At 40.5% G+C, this 23,088-nt stretch overlaps 1 protein-coding gene and 4 long non-coding RNA genes across 5 annotated transcripts; 2 read left to right on the top strand and 3 right to left on the bottom strand.

Moving 5' to 3' along the window:
* The first annotated feature begins 1,151 nt into the window (after nt 1-1,151).
* On the top strand, nt 1,152-2,595 carry LOC143134014 (uncharacterized). The gene is made up of 3 exons (XM_076297473.1): nt 1,152-1,623; nt 1,781-1,949; nt 2,033-2,595. Exons 1-3 carry the CDS (start codon nt 1,152-1,154, stop codon nt 2,163-2,165), a joined length of 774 nt encoding a protein of 257 aa, XP_076153588.1. The 3' UTR covers nt 2,166-2,595.
* Nucleotides 2,596-5,500: 2,905 nt separating this feature from the next.
* On the top strand, nt 5,501-7,080 carry LOC143135383 (uncharacterized). Its single transcript, XR_012988924.1, has 2 exons — nt 5,501-5,766; nt 6,621-7,080. It is a non-coding gene; the product is annotated as an uncharacterized LOC143135383 (long non-coding RNA).
* An 80-nt stretch (nt 7,081-7,160) lies between these two features.
* LOC143135355 (uncharacterized) lies at nt 7,161-8,968 on the bottom strand. The gene is made up of 3 exons (XR_012988912.1): nt 8,755-8,968; nt 8,025-8,137; nt 7,161-7,418 (listed from the first exon to the last, which is right to left on the bottom strand). It is a non-coding gene; the product is annotated as an uncharacterized LOC143135355 (long non-coding RNA).
* Nucleotides 8,969-11,583: 2,615 nt separating this feature from the next.
* On the bottom strand, nt 11,584-12,885 carry LOC143135376 (uncharacterized). The gene is made up of 3 exons (XR_012988922.1): nt 12,310-12,885; nt 12,068-12,106; nt 11,584-11,851 (listed from the first exon to the last, which is right to left on the bottom strand). It is a non-coding gene; the product is annotated as an uncharacterized LOC143135376 (long non-coding RNA).
* Nucleotides 12,886-13,119: 234 nt separating this feature from the next.
* LOC143135370 (uncharacterized) lies at nt 13,120-15,058 on the bottom strand. Its single transcript, XR_012988919.1, has 3 exons — nt 15,022-15,058; nt 13,824-13,880; nt 13,120-13,195 (listed from the first exon to the last, which is right to left on the bottom strand). It is a non-coding gene; the product is annotated as an uncharacterized LOC143135370 (long non-coding RNA).
* Between the last annotated feature and the right edge of the window lie 8,030 nt (nt 15,059-23,088).

The raw sequence follows: 23,088 nt of genomic DNA on the forward strand, positions 1-23,088 counted from the left end.
AAGCGGGCACCATCTTGGAAAAACAGTCACATGACAGTTCAGCTTGCGTTGCTCCAGTCGTGCAACGTGAGCTGAATTGTCACGTGACTGTTTTCCCAAGATGGCGCCAGCCTGTATACATGAACGGTACTGTTTCTAAACTATCTTTTTCATAAACAGTCTGTATACTTACAAAGTTCTCAATGCTTCGGTTTACATGTGGGGCCCCTCATTATGCTACTGTGGAAGTGTGGTGATATTTTGAGCCTTGTTAGTGGTATAGAAATAGCGATTTCTTCTTACTTTGCGTGTGCCCCGAAGACCAGCATTAAACCCTTATTAGCGGTTTGTGGTAAAACTGCTCACGTTCGATTAGCATGAAAACATATCCCAGAGAAAGAACGAACTCGGTACACATGTGTTATTAACCCCTAGGTTAATTTTGCGCCGGAATTGTCCTTTAATAGTTTATGGTTTAATAATTTAAAATGTCTTTTTGTTGTACTTCTGCAGACTCATTCACTCCAACATCCCCTGCATGTTCCTCTCCAGTGTCTCTCCTTTCCTCTCCCTCCTCAGTCACGGCCTCACCACCATCATCCACAGCTACATCATCATCAGGAAGGTGTCATCCACTTGCGCCAACGTCATCCACAGCTACATCATCATCGTCAGGAAGGTGTTATGCACTTGCGCCAAACTGGGTATACAGTTTTCAAATACCATGGCAGAAGCTTCCTGAAGAGTTGGTACAGAGTTTGGAAAGACAGAAAAGGCCAAGTGCGCGACTACGACGAGAAATGGTAAGGATCGTGGTCTCTGAGATGATGAAGATTTGTAAGAATCCAACCAAACAGAACACCACAGAGATAGCAAAAATGATGGTGGCCAGGTATCCAAAATCTCTCCAAGATGTGATTGATGGTGATGTTATTGGACTTGGACATCATTCTCTGGTAAAGCAGCTCCAGTCAAGAGTTGAAAATGTCAAACGACCTGACACACCAAAGATACAAAAACGCAAAACAGTATCAGATGATGACACAGATGAAATATCTGCTGAACAAAGAGCTACTGTTCAAGACACATATGGCTGTATCAACTGGATGCCCAAATATCTGCCACTCCCAGAGACTGAGGAGAGTCAGCTAGAAAAAAAAGAAAACATTAAGATGTCTGTAGACATGAACTACAATTTAGATGATGTGAAAGAATTAATCAAGTCCACCTATTTCACACAGCGTAAAGAGATCAACAATGGCTCAAGCATCCAGAAATTAAGGCAGGAATGGCCATTTTTGTTCAATGAAGTTGGCTTGGCAGTACATTTCCAGGAACTGACTGGTGTGAGTTTAACTGAGTCCTTTCTTGCCAATGTGGACAAAAAGGGGGCACGCCTCTTAAACTTCTTCAAACATGTTGATGCACATAAACACAAAAAAGTTCTGGATGTTCTTCTCAAGATTCAAAATGAAAGGGGTCAGTCCACTGGTTGCTCAGAAGAGGTCATACAGATGGTGCTTCTTTTACTGGCTCATTTTGATGAGAAGGAGGAGCATCTGTTACATTACATCGAGAAGACCAGCCTTGCTGAGGACGTCCAGATGGAGAATGTGCCACCAACACCCTGCCTTATTGTGTGTGGTAAGTAACCTGAACTAAACCTGCTTTCTCTACCGGTATACTAACTCTCATTTGTAGCTGGCTAACATTTTACCTGATAATAAGTCCTATAAATTCAATAGGTTGTATGATTCATCCTTTATTAAAATTGTTTCTTTTTATTCATGTTTATTATAAGGGTCCTCCTGTTTTGCTGCTGAGACATTTATGTTGAGCATTGACAGAGAGATTGTCAACAACCACATCACTTCCTTCACATCTGCAATCTCCCTGATGTTTGGCAGTTACTACTGCTTTAACATACACTACACAGTGGAACTACGGTCTACACTGGAGTTCCTCCAAAGGTAAAAAATCTTTCTTTTTAGAGTATCACAAAATGCAAGGCATGTGATATCCATCCTGAGGTTATTCTCTTTCTTTCATAAAGGTGCTTCTTTTCAATCAATCCTGAGAAAGGCACGAAAGTCGAGTGGAAGAAGAAGAAAAAAGTGTACTCCGTCAATCCCAGAGTCTTCACTCTGATCTCAGACCTTGCTAACCATGAGTGGACCTTCCAGTGATGTTGAGGGATGGTATGGAAAGGTAAACTGGACATTATACACCACAGCTGTTGTGTTAGTTGGAAGAAATTTGTCTGGTACAGTTTGTACATGTTCTAGTTTATTGAACTGTTTTTTGTACTTTAACCAAGTCAAGGCAAACCTGATAGTTCCATGTATGTCTTTAGATTAAAATGGCTTAACTGGAGGTGTACAATTCATATAAATAAACAAATAATTCACTTTAAAGTTACATTCAGAAGTCCCATAGGTTTTCAATCCATGATTGGTGGATGTCATTTATGTTGCAAGATTTGACACTTTTGCTTCCTTTTATGGATGATTTTATTTTGATAATATGAAAATGATACACTGTATGTGCACTAATACCACAGTGTGGTAAGATTTGTTACTAACAGTAGACTTAAATGGTCTCAAATAAAACATAGAGGTTTCCTGACACATTGTTACAGTTTGTAAGTTTAAAACTATGCTTACTGAATAATAAATAGTTTCAATATTCTGTTTGGTTTTTGTGTTTTTTTTTAATGTAAAACAAATTTTAATAGTTTTTTTCCCACTGTATAATATCCACATTAAGTAATGTTTTTTAACGGTAGTATCTGGATTAATTCAGTATTTTACCGTACAAGTAAAAGTAAGTTTTTACTTTAAAAAAAATGTTTTACCATTAAAAATAACAAATTTCCATGTACATTTTCAGGTTAAACAATGTTTTTTTAAAATGAATTTTTTTTATTTTTTATGGTAAAATACTGTAAAAAGCACATTATTTAACTGGGCAATCAACAATATCAATACATTTTTTTGCCGTAAATGAAGGAAATGTTTTACCGTAGTTTAACGGTAGAGTTTTGGCAACCACAGCTGCCAGTATTTTACCGTAAAAATAACAAATTATTTTTTACAGTGTATAGACCATAACTTGTACTACTGTCATCTTCTTTAAGAACTTTTCCCAATATTTTCCATAGCCTATATCGCTTTCCCTGAAGGGGTGTCTTTATTATTTTAACTCGCGTCTTCAGCTTCTTTACTGTTGACTTTACTGTATTGATGCTTTACTGTATTGATGCTAGCTTTCTCGTGATTTTCTAAGTAGGCCTATTTGTAGAAAATATATATTTAATTAATTTTAACTGACCCGTCCGCAAATGACCCGAATATCATTAAAATATTTTGTTTATGACTCATAACCGCGGGTGACCGCGGTCATCCGCGGGCAACCGCTTAATTTCGGGCAGACCGCGCAACACTGGTCTACACCCATTCAGAGCACAAAGTGCAGAGATCTCTGTTAAATCAAGTTTAATAGACTTTTACATAGCTAGTATCAGCTGAAGTCTGTAAGGCCTTCAGTAGCCTATGTAAGTGTGAAGAAAAGAAATAATCCTGGACCTGGCCTGTAGACCCGTTCGCAATTTGGTGTTGGGGAATTTCTCACTTGAACTGAGTAAGTGGGTCCCTAGACATGAAAAATCACCGAGGTGCTCGTCCGCCATAGTGCCACGAATTGGGCAATGGTTAAATCAAATATGGCCTCCATTGGCTATGTTGAAAATGTATCTTTTTTGTTTCTGAATGTTTATACACATGTAATACCTCTATTTTGACTAATTATGGTATGTGGAGTTCATTTTTGCCATTAATATGACCATATTGGGTGAGTTTGACCTTGAAAGGTCATGGTCAAGGTCGTTTTCCTATTCTGAAGATTCTAAGACATGCGAACTAACTGCAATTTTCAGTCCGCCCTTATACTGTGTATCTGTACAACACTAGACAGAGTTCACAGAAAATAAGAGTACAAGGTTTAACTTTTCTTGTATTTTACCAGGAGTATCAGAAGATTTCCAAGGTTCCCAAAGTGTTCATATCACTATTGAGCATTACACCAATTGACCGATCCCAAGCCCCGCCCCCTTTTACTATGTCACAATGAGGACTTCGGAGGACCTCGGTCAACCTCGGTCAACTTTGAATTTTCTAGTGTCCGTTCTGTATGACAATACGCCAGTTATGCGAATGCTATAATGCTTCTTTTGCGAGTAGCCTAAGTAACTAAATAACTAAAGAGTTCAAAAAGGTTCAAAGATAAGCCTGAGATACTTGTAGAAGTGACATCCGATATCCTGACCGTGTGAAACGTTAACACACATAGGCCTAACTTTGCATAACTTTGGATAGGCTGCTACTTTTCAGTAAAGAAATCTGAGTGTGTACGAAAATGTTCCCTTTATTTGTGTTCATAACTACACACAAAAACATAACTAAATCTGGTTTCCACTGATGAAACGACAAGATAAGCCTACGCAAAAAAATATACCTACCTTGCAGGAACTGAACTCGCATTCATACGATTGGAAGACGCGCAAAAGGCTACACCTTCAATCACGTATCGCCTTAAACACATCAAGAACATACTTTCAGCTTTGCTACATTGCCATGTTTAACTTGGGATAGAAGACTGTTGACAGAAATAGGCTAATGATCATTTTTTCAACAAACGCAATAATAGCCTACTGCGATGCATTATTGATGGCTGAACGAGAGATATGTTTTCTAAAGATCGAATCATGTGCTGATTCAAAACTATGCCTTGCTATAGGCTATGCAGTCTCGAAATCGCCAATATTAGACCTAGCCCACTACATTGCCCACGTTTAAATTAATTATAGCATAATGATGAAGTCTAGTGCAAGACAAACCGTCTGCAAACTGCAGATATGTCATGCGTGGTATGGGTTTGAACTCGGAGTGGTTTCTTTTCAATACACTTGTATCATGTTTATTTGAACTCTTCCTTCTAAAGCAGCCATTCAAAATAATAAGTAGACTCTCGGCCTACCGAAGAGAAGCTATCTCTCCACCTCCCCAACATGAGCTGCTTAACAGGCTAGTCACTCTCCCAAGTTGCGTGAACTTGGATCTGCAGCACTTGGTACCGTCTTACTAATCCTCAAAATATGGTTAGATTTTGTTATGGACACGTCAACACCATATGTTCGCACAGACCTGTTTAATGAATCAGAGTCACATCTGCAGCAAATAAGGTAAACTACCTGCTCGGGATAACGTGCTAATTGTTTATCCAGTTAACATGCATCCCATTAAGATCCACGACACCGGATTTTTTTGTCCTCAATTTGTGGTGTTCCACCTCGTTGATGACAGCGGACATTGTGAATGTGTCCTTCTGCATACTGAAGGCCTTTCTGACCTCTGTTTTTTGAATATATCAATATTACTTGACGCCCAGAAATCCAGCATACACTGTTGCACTAGGCTAAATGGGGGTGCTGCGTCCCCATGTTGAACCATAGACTGTAAAAAATATGGACAAAGCGTCTGTGACGTCACCCATAGATTTCTGAAGAACGGTTATGAAGCCGTTTATGGGGGGTATGGGCGGCGCCATCTTGGGAAATCTTGGGAAATCCTAACCCCGCCCACACTCTGGCCAATCCATATATGGGTAAAGGGGCGGGGCTTTGTATGAGACTGAGCAAGCCGGTGAACCCGCCTCGTCGTCAGCCGAGCAGCCTCAGCTAACGTTAGGCCTACAAGATGGACTGGCACAGACGTTGCTGTAACATTGCTGGTAAGTTTGATCTGCTAACGTGAAGTTCATGTATCTTATCATATTTCTTAATGCCATGTTCAGACTTTTTAATGTTGTAGGTTATATTCGGGTGAACGTTTGAAAAGTTGAGAATGAAGAGTTGAGTTTGCAGATTCTAGCTTCTAGGTAAAATAAACTAACGTTAGCTATCCCTCCCTTGCTGAAGTTACGGTCAAATAACGTAGAGTAATTTAGCGTTACAGGTTCACCAACTCACGTAGAGTAACTTAGCAGTTTACAGGTTCAGCAACTCATACTGACAAAAATGTATCTTTGCCTTTATTGTTTTGTAATTAACGTTATCCATCTCATATCCTCAGTGGCAGCCATCATTGTAACGTTAATTAATTTACGATAACATCAGCCAGCTCGCTGTATTCTGTCAACGTATAGTGTGAATTGATAACAAAATCGTAGGGTATTAGTTAACTTGTACATCATTAATTATTTTTGATTAACTCTTAATATCACGTTTTGAAATCGCTATATTGCTCTAAAGTTGTCAGTGGTAGTTTGGTCTAAGATGACATTGAAATGTCTCATCGGTGGCCATTTATCCAGCGTTCATGTTCGGTTAGCTTGCCTTATTTCCCCTTGTCAGGCTATTATCAAAACGTTAAATCCAGTTAGTGTCCGGTGTTTGGCATAACAATGCCAATATTAGTGTACTTTGTCACTGAAGACCCATTTCAAATCGCACAATACCGGTAGTACTACAGCATTGTACAACAACTGTACTTTTGTTGATTACAACAAGTGGTGTTGGTTTGCATTATTGTATTATCTTATAAGTAGGTATGACTAATAAAATGTTTACCTTTCTGTTTTGGCAGTTCACCATGGGGAGATGGCGGCAAGGAGGTCCATGGGCTCTTAACCTGGGACTAGAGGTCCAGGTGAAGTGGTTTGGCTGGGGTGTGGTGATATTGAACCCATTGAGACTATACAGTACATTTCACTTTATGTCTATTGATGAATGTTACACCTACCCTTTACTTATGCCAAACCCATTTCTGTTCTTTAAATATCAGAAAGCAAACTTACTGTTGATGGCACTGAACTTGGAAATGTTTATGGAACTTTTCTGAACTGTGAATTACATTAAAACTCATGCCAGTATTTAGTTTTGTTAGTTTTTCTTATCTTCAACTGTCTATTGTACAGTGGAGGTTTGTTATATGTTTATACTTATATTTACCATTTCTGCTGTAAGTGCATGTTGTGTGTGATGTCTGTATGCTACTGAGACCTTGAATTTCCCCTTGGAGATCAATAAAGTATCTATCAAACCAATTTGCCTGTGCTCTCAAAAACATTTATACAAATCTGTCAGCTTCAGTCAGTAGGTTGAATTGAAGACCCAGATGCAGAAGTAAAGGTGATTTTTTTACTTGTATATCTTGAGCATTACAGGTAACCACTGAATTTGTGAAACTAAAATAACAAAAACTAATATGTACTAAGCTAGTACATAGTCAATACATATTAGATCACTTTAAAGACTGACAGATGCAAATGCTGTAAATAAAGGTAATCAAGGGGTCTGCTGGTGAACAAAGTCTTTGAAGTCAGAAGTTGCCACTGCTCAATGACTTGTGCCCCATCTGGTAGGATTTCAAAATGTTCCAGATCTGAAAACAGAAATATTGGTATATGTCACATCCTTGAACTTACTGCAAACTATGAACAAGTGCTCACAAATGAAGCTAAAAAAATACTCCCAGTATGTATAATGAACAAACTCACAGAACACTTAGCTGAATGGGGACAGGACAGGCGTATTCAACTATTTGCACATGTCCTGTTTATGCAGGCAATAAGCAAAACCAAATTTGGTGTATTCAAAGTTCTGTAGAACAACCATTTCTTGTATTTTAATGTTTTCAGTGGAACAGTGTAAGCTCATATCTATACCCCATTGAGGTAGTTATTAACAGTTAGGCCAAGGTCCAGTCAAACAATAGCCAGTCACTGATGCCATATTCTTTAATTATCCAATCTGTATCTAACAAAACCCTGCTGATTTAAAGGCTACTTTCCATGTGTGACTTATCAAAAGAGGTCATGATAATTATTGCACAGATATGTGCCCCAGACTGCTCACAATAAAAGGCCACTCTAAATGTCTGAAATGCATTCATGTTTGTTCAGTATGCTAACCATGTCTGGAATAGACAGCTAGGCCTATTGAATCCAGTAGGTTGCTCCATTTAAATGTATGGAAAATGTCAAAGTACCACGGAATCAGTACTGAAGTGATGCTTCTGAGTCGACAGCACAGACGAGAAGTGAAGTTAGGAGTCCAGAGCCCTCTCCAGCACCCAGCTTGTCTGGATCGCCTACAGGGAAACTTTGCATAGACAAGAAGTGTTGTTTCAAATTTGTGTTTAACAAATAAACGGCATCAATAAGAGTTTCAGACGTCAGTTATAACTAACAGTTATGGTGACTAGCTAACGTTATCGCTCGTTATCAGCTCCATGTTCAACGTATAGTCAGTGGTTCACAATTTTACCTCCACTAGCTAATGCTTCGGCTGAAGTTATCATGTGAACGAACGCTTTTCTATTTTAAATGTGACAACCCAAAGACTATATAAATTGACAACGGACTAATCATTCACACAGAGAGTATTTACAAAAGGTTTTTTGACGAGAACACATGCTTTGTTACCCCAGTATGTTTGTGAACTAACGTTAACGTGCTTAACGTTACAGCTGTCTGACTCAAACACCTGGCTAGTATGGCAAACGTTAAGCTAACTCACAACGGGAGCACAATCGGTTTTCACTAACGTTAACTTTATTCAAGTTAACTAAATTTATGTGTGTGCTTCAGCCATTCGGTCATCATTTTCGACATAAACTTATTTGAAATGATTTGACGCTAACGTAGCCTATAGCTGCCCACTAACATGGATGCTATAATGCTAACATCTACGTGAAATAGTAGTGGAATGTCACTTACCTGAAAAACTGGAGCGAAGTCTTCTTAAAGTGTCGGTTAGTAGGCTTCAGTTAATAGCAACCCATTTTATGTCTGATATTTGAATAAACATTTTCAGAAAGGATGTGGTGTGTAGGATCACAGCCAAGACATAATTTCGGAGTTTCCTCCACTCAGCTAGTGACGTCGTCTGCTGCCTCGACACCAGCCGTCAATCAAGTTGACCACGCCCTTAATTATTCATACATTTAATATCTAAATGCGATCTAAACTAACGAGTTAGAAAAAAATTCACCCCCCTCACAGTTGTCAGGCACTCGGGAACTACCAACAAATACAATAAAAGTCCATGGGACCAACCTGTAAAAGCATGAATTTATGCTGTGAAAACGGACATTTTAACATGGGGGTCTATGGACATTTGCTCCCTTTTGGGACCTGCCCCTAGCGGATTTTCGATGTATTGCAATTTTTCGCATTTCCGGGTAGGCTTCATTGTTCAAATTAGAATGTTGCCGCTTGTGTTGAACACGCGTTCTCGCACACTTTCCTGCAAACTTGTCCGACTTAGCAACAGTAACTATGGTACTGACAATGGGAGGAGGGGCTTGGGATCGGTCAATTGATCAACAGTACATTACACATGTACATTAGCCTGGCTAGCGCCACCACTTCTCAATGAGACGTGGTCTGGGAACCAAACGTTCATTTTCTCGTATTTGAAAAAAATGCCCAGATCCGTTTATTGGGTGCCACGGATATCTATCAAATGAGTCTGTGTATAGCTCATCATCGTCTTGCTTTCCCCCTTGTTCTGTGATTGGTCTCCTATCTCAGGCGAAAATTTGCTCCATGGTCTCCAGGCTGCCTTAGCAGCGTGAATCAAATCGCGCGCAAGGCAGCATGGGAACACCCAGGCTACATGTACATGAGAACTAACTCAAATTTACAGTCTGCCCTTATACTGTGTATTTGTACACCACTGGACAGAGTTCACAGAAGAAAAGAAGACAAGGTTTGACTTTTCTTGTATTTTACCAGTAGTCAAATTTAAAAGAGTTCCAAGGTTTCTAAAGTTTTCGTCTCACTATTGAGCCATTGCACATATTGATAAACATGGAGCATTCTAAAATACCTGGTCCCAAAAGCTTGAATTTGGTTGCTTCAATGGCAGTACACAACTACACTGTCTCTTCCAAATACTTGTGTATAGCATTCACAGTGGAGCAAAGCGAACACCATTGCATATTATGCTTGGCCATGCCATTTATGCAAGAGATCGCAGCAAGAGCCTTCTTACAACTTTCAACAGGATTGGATCATGTTCGAGCTACCAGACAATCAGATCAGGCCCGTCGCTAGAAGGCAAGCAAACCAAGCAATTGCAGAATAAAATAATAAAATGCAACGACAAACTGTGAGCGCCCCTTTGATAGTCAATGCAGTAAAGTGCAACGACACTGTTACCGGCAATACCGGGATCCCCCTCAAGGGGGCCCCTCTCAGTAGTCGCTGACAGCAGCCAGCCAGCCAGGTTTGTGGTCTCTGCTGCTGCCGCGAAGAGAAAGGAAGAGGATGACAAGAAAAAACAAGATAGTGGTAAGTGATAAATTACACTGAATAAAATAGCTCTACTTGTCTTGTAAACGGTGTAATGTCGCAGCAGGAAGGCTAGCCTAGCAAAACATGTTTATGTTAACTACCTGCCTGACGGCCTATGCTGCTTGTAACAAACTAGAACAGTTAGCGCAACTTTTTTTTCTCGAACGGACGGAATATGGTTACATAGCCTACTGTAATATGTTTATTAACGGGATAAGGGAGACGCAGATCTGTTCCAGAATCACTGTTTATCGTATTTAATGACATAACATTGCTATAGCTTTGTAATAGGTTTTGATGAAAGTGGCATAGCTTCTAACTATTCGACCGCGATAATCTATTTACCAAATGGGGGTTAGGAAAACCACACGATAAATTCCGTGCATCAAAGCAGACTGGAACTTTCATGTCTAGTATTAATGCACGCCAACTTATACTGTCTTTAAAGCACCAGGTGCGTCTGTCTAATTCTCAAACAGCAGAATGCTTAAATGCTATGTAGGTAGCATGATACAAGGTGTACAAGTAGGCCTAGGTCAATGTATAACATTACCCAGACAACAAATTAGGTCTTGCCGACGTCGGGGCGTGTGTGCCTGCCCGACATAAAGTGCGTCGGTAAGATGTCTTATGGAGATCGGTAGCTAATCGGGAAGATGTCGGCATTAGAATTATCGCCGACCGTGAGCCAACGTAAACCAAATGATCGCCGACCGTGAGCCAACGTAAACCCGATTAATTATTATGACCTGCGGCGCGATCCCACTAGAGCGAGGAAAGCATTCGGTCGCCTCGCTCTCCCATTGACTTAACACTGGAACAGCTGATTTTCGGCTGCAACGCTGGAAACGCCACAGCATGCTTGAAAATCAGCCCTTCCAAAGTTAAGGTAAAGGGACCGAGGTGTTTGAATGCTTTTCGCCGCTCTAGTAAGACCCCACCGTTATATTAGGTCTTATTGATTTGTTTAGGCTAGCTGCTATCAGACCATTTCATACACAATCTGACAACCTGGGAAATGTCAGTCTAACAGAAAAAAAGAATAGATCAGTGATTTTAAAATTAAGTTTGATGGTCATGCAAATTAGGCTACAGGAGATTTCCGGGAGAAATAACAAAACAGGTGGGCACAGAGATGACCGTGAACATTTATTTGTACTTCGTTTTTACAAAAGTAGTATCAAAACATTTATTTTAACACACTCACACATAGAAAACTACAACTACAACCAAAATAGTTAGTCAGTCTAAAAGAAAATAGTCAGTCAGTTCAAAAGAAAAATAGTCAGTCAGTTAGTCAGATAGATAGATAGATAGATACTTTATTGATCCCCAGGGGAAATTCAAGGAAGATTTAGTCAGTTCAGTCCAGTCAATTAGTTAATTTAAGATGCTTGCTTGCCCCGCCTTTGCCGCCCCCCATTCCTATCACTGCTCAGCCGCAGTCAGTTTCTCACTGTCATTTCTACATCAGCCTCAGTGGAGTTTTGTTGGGCAGGATTTTTTAACACAGCACCTAAACAAAAAAATAAAATAAAACAGGGGGAAAAAATAAGACAGTAGCACAAAAGTCTATCTTCGTTTGATTGTTTCTATAAAGACAATTCAGAAAAGTCAGAGCATTTTACCAAAAACTAAAAAAAAAAAACATACACAAAAAAAAACAATTAACAAGCAATGCTCATAATACAGTAGTGTACTGACAACATTAGAGAGAACTTGTCCAAAATACCTGTGCATCCAGCAGGAGCTGATCTGGGAAATCTTTGACCTGTGGAAAACAGAAAAAATATAGGTGTTAACAAAAATACAATGTATGAAATGCGTCTTGTATTTTTTTTTATAAAACTGTGCGAGAGAGAAAGACTTCCCCACATTAAAACCGAAACAGGCAGCCAGCTACTCTAGTGACTACTCTCTCTCAGCCTCTAGCCAACCATAACACAGAGTAAAAAGTATAGAAATATGTCTTACTTTGAGGGATCCTGTATGGAAGGTCTGGATGGGATAGATGGGACACTTGAAACACAAAGATTCAAAAGGTCAAAACAAAGATTAATGATTCTTTTAGGTAACCAGTTTCAGATCATATCGGATTCAGTCAGAATGACGTATGAATGAGGGCAGCCTTTTTGCACTCTGCACAGCCTAGCCTACACGAGAGAGAGAGAGAGAGAGAGAGACTTTTCTTCCTACCCAAATTAAAACCGAAACAGGCAGCCAGCTACTCTAGTGACTACCAAGTGCAATCTCCATCAGCCTAGTAGTAGAAACATTGTCTTTAGACAGTCTGATTGCAGGAGAACAGACTAGATGACTAGACTGTACAGGTCATGTAACCACACTGAGTGTTTGTGAGTGACACAGCTTTAATTGCTTACAAAGTTGCTTTACAGACTCTGTTCTGTGTCTGCGTGTTAATTAACTTACATTCAGGAGAGCTCATCACTGGGTGTCTCTTGCTGCCAATCATCTTGTGCCACTAGGAAATGCAGAAAAGGGGCCCGTTACACAAATAACAGCATCACCCAGGTCCAACTAACAGAGCTAAACGAGTGACCCCACACCAGTGGTTCTCAAACTTTTTCTGTAATTTTTATCATTCTCCATTTTGAATAGTGTATTGTATGTGTGTGTGTGTGTCAGTGTGTTCTCCATCTGCATGCTAAATAGTTTGCGTTCAGGAGAGCCCAGCCCTTCATATTTAGCTTCCTTCTGCCAATTAACAGTTGTCACTATGAAAAGATAACATACATTACATGTAAAATATCTTACTAAATATCATTAGTCCTCTGAAGGAGCTCTGGAAGAGGGTGGCGTGGAGGCCTCTGTAACAGTCCTTCGTTATTATCCGGTGTCACTAGAAAATAAAGAAAAACTAAATTATTGGAGTGAACAGTAAGTCAAGTTTATCACAATTAGATAAACTAACGTCAGTGGGCTGAGTAATTGCCACACATTTCTATCAGCAGCAACTCATCTTAACCGAGGTCAATATAAGAGGCTAACATTCACATACAGTATGTTAACAATAGGCTATTTACCGGGCCCTGTTTTGTTACAAGTATTTATAGGTGGGCCATGGGAAAGAAAATGTTGAAAACCCCTGGTTTAGGCAAAATAATTGTGATTTCAATTTTGACCTAAATTATGGCTATTATTCCATTATTGAGCAGCACAGCTGAGCTGTACAATACATCCAGTAAAAAACAATTGTTGTTGGGAGTAACTGTACATTGCTATGAAACAGACACACATAGTAAATGTAGGGAACAAACAGGGATATACATTTTGATTAAATAAGGGATTGATGGAGCACTGGATTTCAGTATGTAAGGCATTGTTTGAGTAGTAGGCTAGTTAGATCCATCTGCTCATATATTGTGTTCCTGATGACTTCACATGACTGAGACCAAAGTGAACTTCAGCTAAGAACCACATTATAGATTACATGTTAGGGTGATGATGGTCAAGGTTTTACTGTGTACCTGTGTTGCAGCTGTAAACTGGGCAGGATCTGGAATATGAGTGGGGATTAACATTGCCTGTGGAACAGATAATCATGAGGGAGCATTAGTTTATAGACAATTTGAGGACCTTGCAATCAATACATAATGACATGTTTTAGACCAGGTTGTGATCTAGGCTACTGTGCAATGTGAATGTAGAGGGTGTTTTTGTGAATGTACCTAGTCAAACATTCGTTTAAAAGCTAAATTACATCCGAAGCGCCACTTTTTTAAGCTTGCGTTGTCGTTTTCAGGGGAAATGGCCTTTTGATACATGATCGCATCAAATCACTATTTTAAAAACACTAAGAAGGCTGGGCACAACATGAAACTTTGATCGAAGTCCAAACCCTTTCTTTTTAGTAAACTATGTGTACACGAACAATGTTCTCAATGCTCGAGTTCATGTGTAGAGACACTGATGATACTTCGATCAAAGTTACAAGTTGTGTCGAGCCTTCTTAGTGTTTTAAAAATAGCGATTTTGACACGATCATGCATCAAAATAGTAGTGCATTCAAAAGGCCACCTCACCCGAAAACGACAACTCAGAGAAGCTTAAAAGTGGCGCTTCGGACGTAATTATGGTTTTCAACGAAAGTTTGATTCAGGTACAATCCCAAAAACACCCTAAGATGCATTTTGGCGAGACTTACTACTTCTACGCTTCAAGTTCTGCTTCAGTTTAAATTTAACGTAAATTACAAATATGTAACCTCTGGTCACTCAGATTCAAAAGAAGTGCCGAACTTCACCTCTGCTATGACTCCTTGCTATGGCCAGCGAAGTGGCTAGCTAACGTTAACGCTAGCTAGCTTCTACCTACCTAACGTTTGCTGAAAACACATTCCGTTAAAGCACTTTCTAACCACAACAAACGTCATAGAATACAATATCTGATTAAAAACACTTCTACAATGAGTTTACATGTGTTATCCTAAGTTAGCCATAGATATAGGCCTACAGTATGTAAGTTAGCAGCTAGCAGCTAACGTAACCAGATAGCTTGAGAAACACCTTGTGTAGCAACGTTAACTACCGTTAATGTTAACCTTAACGTTAACGTACTATCCAAAAAGTTGGCCGACACCGGATTAGTCTATGCATTCTACCAAATATCATATCATATATCATCATATAAATTGTGCCATACGGATTTTACACAAGCTCAACATACCTTCGCGCTTACACTGCCCGGCTTGTCGCTTGATGTGACGGACCAACGGTTGCGTAGATTTAGGCAGCCACCAGCAGCACTTTTGGGAAAGAAAAAAAAAGCGGGATCGGCAAAATGGTTCCTCACGGTTCCTCCGCCGATCTACGGAGTGCGCATGCATGTTGGAGCGCTGTAGACTCATCCCGCCGATGGTTTACCCACTTAAACTGACAAGTTTTATTTGGCGTGCAGGGGAAAAAAACCTTTCCGACACTTTGCCGCTGGTGCCCTCCAATTGCCGACGTCGGTAAGACCGAACGTGCTGTCTGGGTAGCTTGGGATGTTTTTACAGTAAGCATTGGTAGTTGTGAAAGCAGCTGCATCCCTTCTAAATATCAAAATATGGAAATGCTAACATATCTTAACATAAGGATACCTCCACTGATGAAGATGGCCTGAAAGGTTAATCTTATGTGTGTGTGTGACTGTGTGTGTACTTGTATTTATGTTGGATTTTTAAATTGCTATACAACCTGCACTCTATAGTTTGAACAATGCATCCTTTTTCTGCATAAGATGGCAGTTTTATTTTCTCACTTTGTGAGAACTGAAAAATGTTAATGTGAGTGTGTGTGTTTAAGTATGTTGGATTTAGTTATTGTGCACTTTTTTACATTTATATTGGATTTTGTGGTACGGTGGTGTTTTTGCAAATGTTCAAATGTTCAAAATGTTCAAAACTAATGCACAGTATATATATGCAACTGCAGTATTTGCACTGTCAAAATTTAGTATTTATATAAACTGTGGGTGAACTTAAACTGTATGGCTATGCGGTGGTTCCCGTAGGCTTTGCGTGTGCGGTGGGGGGTGGGGGGGTGGGCCTCCATGTCCATTTTGCTTGGGGCCCCCAAATTCCTTGAAACGGCCCTGAATCAGATCTGCCCGTAGTCTTCTTGCTAGCTATGCTGTGAAATGCTCAGAAGATGGAGAGACACATAGTTTTACAAGGGAGGATTATACTATGGCAGGCATGGACAACTCTGATTATGCTGATAAATCATCACTGTCTGGTACCAAGGGTTCACACTATGCTGCAGGGGCGCAGGAGGCACGGGGGACGTGGGGGATATGTCCCACGCAGTGTTGAAGAGACAGCCGTCGTCCCCCTCACTTTTGATAAGGAAAAAAAGCCTTATATACGCTAAATAAATAATAACATATAGGGTTTGCGCTAACTATGTAAAACTCCCCATTAACAGCATCACATCACTAACCACAGCCATCTACAGTACTGTAAGACTGCACAATCTCATATTCACTCTGTTGGATATCTGAAGCCAGTTTGTCTACTAACAACCATCATTAGAGATGCTTTTCGTTTGGAGCGGCATACTGGTAGGCCATCAAAAGCATAACATTTTCTGTTTGGTTTGGGATCTAATTTACTTTTGGACTGTTTGATTATATTGCTAAATGTTGGGACTGATGGGCACTGAACTCTGGGAGATATTTGATGGTTCACTGTTATGTTTCATGCAGTTGAAAAAGTGTCGGGATTTCCACCGCTGTTTATTGCGAGACAAGGTAGCCATTCATTGAATAGGGGTTGTGCTGTAATAGAAACCTTTTTGCGTAGCCAAGTAGCCTAAATTGAGTTATTGTTTAATTATGCATGATTTAGTAGGCTACTTTTTATTAAATTTGTAGGCTGGAATGCCTTGAGTCACGCAACAATTAAATGTAGTAGGCTTCAGCCTCTGGCAATTAGCTCGAAAGGGGCGGCAAGACAATGAGCTTGAGAATGTGTGTTGGAGACCCATGGTAGGAAAACGACTTTATTAATCCAACCAACAATATAATAAAATATTAAGAAGAGGTGTTATTTCATTGACTTAAATCGAAGCAATGTCTTCTAGTGCTGGTGGACTGATGGCAATTGCTGGTATGGTATAGGCAAATATGGGAGCCTGCCTTTATTTGTCCGGCCAGGGCTCAAATTACGTGGGAGCCAGAGGGAGCCGAGCTCCCACCTCGGTTAGAGTGATGACTGGCTCCCATGAAAGCAACAAAGTCAAAAACCTGAGGGGGTCTCTCATATCTGAAGGTGTCTGGCATTGTAATTTAATCTTAAACAACCGCTCATTATCCATCCCTGTGCGATCTCTTACCATTAAAGACGTTAAATTAAAATATAGGCTACTACGGGACGTAGACCTACACTACGCTCTTGAACGCAGCATGACACTTCACCACCACGCCACTAGACTATATGAGCAAACCGTATCGATTTGACAGCACTCGCAAATCTGAAGAAGTCACCCTGCTTTGATGTGAGTGTTTTGTCTATTTGCATAGGCGTTCATTGGGCTAGCCTACGTGGTTTGATACGTGCTGAAAAGTCCTGTTTGCTGTTGAACTTGCGCTTTACCTATTCTATGTTGATTGACAAAGCCATACATTATGGCCCATAATCAGTGACGGACTGGGATTAAAAAACGGCCCTGGCATTTTCACCAACCAGCGGCCCACACGGGGACGCGCATGCACACGCATGCATGTGCTCGCAACACACAGGTATAACTTCACATGCACGGACATAACACGTTTGTAGCCCCATTGGTGATGAACTCTAACTTTAATAGGCTATACTTTAATAGGCTTTAATAAGACTGAACCAAGAACATGGATATATCAATGCACAACTTGTAGGCCTTATACTAAGGCTGTGTATTGATGTTGTGACAAGCTATGTTGTTGTAAGAATGTGAAATGAATAAATATCAGAACAAGAGGCTTTTGCGCAATAGCCAAAAGATAATGCGCCTTTACTGTAGCCTAGTAGAGTTTGCGAGGTGGAAAACAAGAGGAAATAATAGCTTTTAAAATGTCAATTTAAATTGTAGCCTTATATAATGCACTGGTGTGCATTTTAAATCCGAAATAATAAGGAATGTGAGGAGGCTGCTATTAACTTTAAAGAGTGCATGTACAATTGAAACTATCAGCCTTTGACGCAAATTTAATAGCCATGCCCAGTACAGGATGTGTGCTTTAGTTGACAGCATGGTAACTAGATTTTAATCGGTCAACGGAAGCAGCTGTCCGTTAATGTTCATGCTGATTTTGCAACTGCGAGGTCCATGGCAGGCGCCCCACAGAAATGTTTCATTTTGCGAGTGAGATGCACGCTGCCCCCTCTGCGGCGCGTTCGCCCCTATTCTCAGAGCTATTCTAGGGCTGTGACTGTGGTAAACAAACTATACAACTATGCACAATTCTTGCAGGTAGCACATTTCTTGCTCACCAGGTTTATTTTTGTATCTTCCTATATCTCCGCGGCATCATCAAAGTCCGACGCTTTGACTGTATAGGCCTACTCGTTTAGAGGAGACTTTTTCAGGCTGTCCCAGTGCGTGGCGAGATGTGTCAATTTCCGACTGTAGATTTTCAACCGTAGCACCTTAAAGGAGAATTCTGGTGTGATTTTGACCTAAAGTGTTTTGAAACATGATACCGAGTGTGAACGTATGTCTCATAGCCCATCTCGGCTTGTCCCCTGCACTCCGAAATCTGGCGCTAGTTAGCCGATGCTACCAACAAGGCGGTCAATGGTGGTGCCTGTGCATCGGCATAGCCATGCAAATAAATCACTGTTTTACACCATTTACGAGGCTCAATGTATCTCCACACTTCATTGGTAGACTTCCGAGGGCCCTGACATTTAAAACGAGACATTGAGAACTTTGAAAAAGCACTGGTAGTTTACTTACAAGACGATTTATACAGACAGTATCTTCTCGAAGTTTAGCGTTTGCAGCCATCTTGAATTTAGTCACGATAAGTCGAGCGACGAGTAAGAATGAACAGGTATGATAAGGGATCAGATTCCAAAAATAATTCCGTGGAAATGCATGGATTCCAGTTGCTGCTACTGGAAGAAACTGTAATCCATGCATTTCCACAGAATTATTTTTGGAATCTTATCCCTTATCATACCTGTTCATTCTTACTCGTCGCTCGACTTATCGTGACTAAATTCAAGATGGCTGCAAACGCTAAACTTCGTGAAGATACTGTCTGTATAAATCGTCTTGTAAGTAAACTACCAGTGCTTTTTCAAAGTTCTCAATGTCTCGTTTTAAATGTCAGGGCCCTCGGAAGTCTACCAATGAAGTGTGGAGATACATTGAGCCTCGTAAATGGTGTAAAACAGTGATTTATTTGCATGGCTATGCCGATGCCGAGGCACCACCATTGACCGCCTTGTTGGTAACATCGGCTAACTAGCGCCAGATTTCGGAGTGCAGGGGACAAGCTGAGATGGGCTATGAGACATACGTTCACACTCGGTATCATGTTTCAAAACACTTTAGGTCAAAATCACACCGGAATTCTCCTTTAACTGAATTTAAGCAGACATTCTCTTATGTTTCGAAGTGCATTTGGGGGCAGTTTATTAGCTTTTATAAGGGGAAAATTCCGAGGATCAAGGCATGCTAGATCGGCAATTCCCCATGCTGAAGGAAGTAGACGCATTCGGTTTTGAAATTCCCAGAAGTCATTGCTTCATGTAGCCTAACTTTTGTAAACCAATAATAAAATAAAAGATAAAGGCAGCATATTTATTGTATTCCAATTTCAAACAATGCACTTTTAAATCATTTGATTGAATAAGGTTACAAAAGAATGTAGACTGATGTAAATATTGCTGGTCACCATGACTGTAGTGTAGAGACTCATGTCTGGTATAAATACTGATCAGTTTCCATATATGAAAGAGGAATAGGGAGTTAGAGATAAATGGCTTATTCGTAATCCTTGTAACACTATTGATGCTTGATAGTGGGCCGAGAGATATTGTAAAACCCTCTTTACGATAAATGGGCCGCGCGAACCCGACAAATATGCCGGCCCAAACGGCCCACGAGCCGCCAAAGCTGGGGAACATTCGTCCGTATAAGAAGGGGAAAAAAGGGGAAGAAATTCCAGCAAGTCGCAGGTTCGAATCCAGACCAGAGCAAGAGCAAATGAACAGATTACATTTTTAAATTGGCTTGTTTTACAATCAATTCCTTATCTTTTCATAAAGTTTTGTCATTTTTTAAGTAAATGTTAATTTGGGGGATATCATTCATACTATATTGTAATTGTTATATCTCATTCAAACTGCAAGCAGCTTCTTGATATTATAAGTGCTTCTAGAATGAACGTATTGTAAAGGAATACAACAAAACATATTCAATTCCACAAGAAAATATATATTTATTAACACAACATGCTCAACAGTACACATATTCTAGGCAAAAGGGCAATTAGGTCAGGTCAGTCAGTTATTTCAGTCAGGTCAGTGATTACTTTCTATTATAAAAAATATTATAAAGATATTGATGTACAAGACCAACAATAACCACATATAAATAGGCCTATACTGTACAAACAGTCGAGAGGATCCCAGTCCATGTAAGCAATCAAGAAAAACTGTGATTTATTGATAGAACAATTATTAACACTAGACTGCAATAAAAACATTTAATAAAAACATTTATACATTTATTAATAGTAAAGTAATAAGTTTAACTACTTCAGCATAATAAAGTTTCTATCTATCTACTGTATCTATCTATCTTTTGTAACTGCCTCAGTGTTTGGGTAAAATATTTTGCCTTTATACTGACTGTGGCCAGTTTCAACAGTGCGAAACTGGCCACATTTACAACATGCATTTGAGGTCACAGTGCGTACATGCGCTTTGTGTCTGCAGGTGCTTGGGTGGGTGTTTGCTGTGTGTATGCAGGTGGGTGGGCCAATGGGGCGACAGCAGGTGAGGGGGCAGGTGAGTGGACAGTGCAGCGGACTGAGACTGGGCACTGGCTGCAGAGGAGGGCACAGCACTGGGCACAGACGGAGCAGGCGACAGCAGGTGAGTGGACAGTGCAGCGGACTGAGACTGGGCACTGGCTGCAGAGGAGGGCACAGCACTGGGCACAGACAGAGCAGGCGACAGCAGGTGAGGGGGCAGGAGCGCAGCGGACTGAGACTGGGCACTGGCTGCAGAGGAGGGCACAGCACTGGGCACAGACAGAGCAGGCGACAGCAGGTGAGTGGGCAGCACGGCAGAGAGCGGCTGGGCAGAGGGCAGCTCATCATCTGGCGCCACTAGATTTTCAACAATGGCCTCCTCTCCCAAGGTATCAATAAAGCCTTCGTCATCTTCCTCTTGTTCCTCCATGGTGATGTCCTCCAGCAACTCTGAGGTCCTGTCTGAGCCAGGGGTCATGTCCTTCAGGGGCTGTTGACTCTGCCTCAACAGGTATTGGACTCCAATGAGCTCCCCTAAGCAAACATTGTAATAGGGAAAAAATAAAGGGAAATTAAAAAGGGGTTCTCTGAAAGGTACACAATTGCCTGCATGCGTATAACATGATGTTTAATAGGCTGTAACGTTACATTCAGAACAATTTCGCCTCTTTATGATGACCTGACCCCATTAACTATAATAAACAAACAAGTAGCAGCATCCCACTGCTTGCAGACCATGTCTATATTCCATAAAAGCGTCAGATGTGCTCTTAGGCTACAACTAACTTGAGTAACGTTAACTAATTCCGAGCATTCCTGTCTGTCTGAAATAAATAATGTTCACGTTAATGACAAGAATAACACTGCCACTGGCTTGATGCTAGCCTCAACTATGCTTAAACTTGACCAAAGAAACGATATGCTGACCTAAAAGGCTACACATAGTCAGACAGACAACGTCGGATACTATTTACATTACAAATATATAGCTACAGTAATTACATACTTTCAGTATTTAACGTTACACATTAACGGAACATGTACATTAACTGAATGTTTTTAGCATTAGAAATCGCTAATGCTAATCGCTATCTGTAGTCGGCTAGCAAGTGATGTATAATTATCTGAATTCTGCATAACTTTCCATAAATCTTTCCATAATTGAAACACAACAAAATAGCCATTTTATCAACAAAATATAAACATACCTGTTTTATATTCTTGATCGCTGAGCTGGCGGATGAAACTGATGGAATGTAGTGTACCCTACATTCAACGTTGTCAACAAATGACGTAAAGGTAGCACGAGGATTTCGAAAGATTGGCCACCTGCGGTGATTGGACGTTTGAGAGAAAGACTGATCGTGTACAGTAATTGGATGAGAAACATAGGCCTGGACATTTGATTGGGGATGCAATTTCTAAACCCACAACGTGGTTGGCCTTGAAAAGATGGAACCAGGTACACCATTGGACGAGGAGTACGGACCATCCGCTTGCAGGTACCGCCACGGCCCTTCTGGCATCTGCCCAAATGCCAGACCGTCCAGTCCGTCACTGCCCATAATGCAGCCTACAATGATTGTGTTGTCTGATGATCTAGCTATCCTCTGCCATTCAGAGCTCCGGAAAGTTCCCAGCTATTTTGAAACACCTGTTAGCAATCTCTGATGTCGGAATATTCAATGGCTACCCGACAATATCTCAGTGCAAACTCCAAAATTGTTTGTCTATTAATTTTCCACGGTTCAACACATTAGCCTACTAGAACATAGTTTGGCTGGCTTATTAATTTCTGCCAGTTAGTGCTTTTCCCCCTGTGTATAAGTTACACTACATGCATTATTGTGTTTGACACTGAGGATAGCCTATCTGAGACGGTGGTCTGGTTTAAATGAGTTACGTTGTGAAATTGAGAATGGCACAGACTAAATCGTTTAGTCTGTTTCTTTGTATTGTGAAATTGAAATGAGATATGGACTTTTATAATCAATAATATGTTGAAATTAATTAAAAGTAATCAATTTCTATGAAAGATCTATGTCTGTTGTATGCGTGTGTCAAGGTAAAGCCTAGGCCTACCGTGCGCATACTGTACTGCGCAAAAGCGCCACTTGCGCCTAGGCTATTTCATTGTATCGCCTTATAGGCTATGCGCGGGGTGTGTCAACTTTTTATGAGATAGAGAGACCCCCTTAAAGACAAAAAGATAATTCGAGCCCTGTGTCCGGCTATAAATAGAATCAATCCCGGGCATAATTTGAGGATTTATGGTAGCCTATCTCC

This window comes from Alosa pseudoharengus, unplaced genomic scaffold, assembly GCF_046254945.1.
Source record: "Alosa pseudoharengus isolate Yale_2024_CS ecotype anadromous, Long Island Sound unplaced genomic scaffold, YU_APseudo_1.1 YU_APseudo_1.1_scf_1, whole genome shotgun sequence".
NCBI lineage: Eukaryota > Metazoa > Chordata > Actinopteri > Clupeiformes > Clupeidae > Alosa > Alosa pseudoharengus.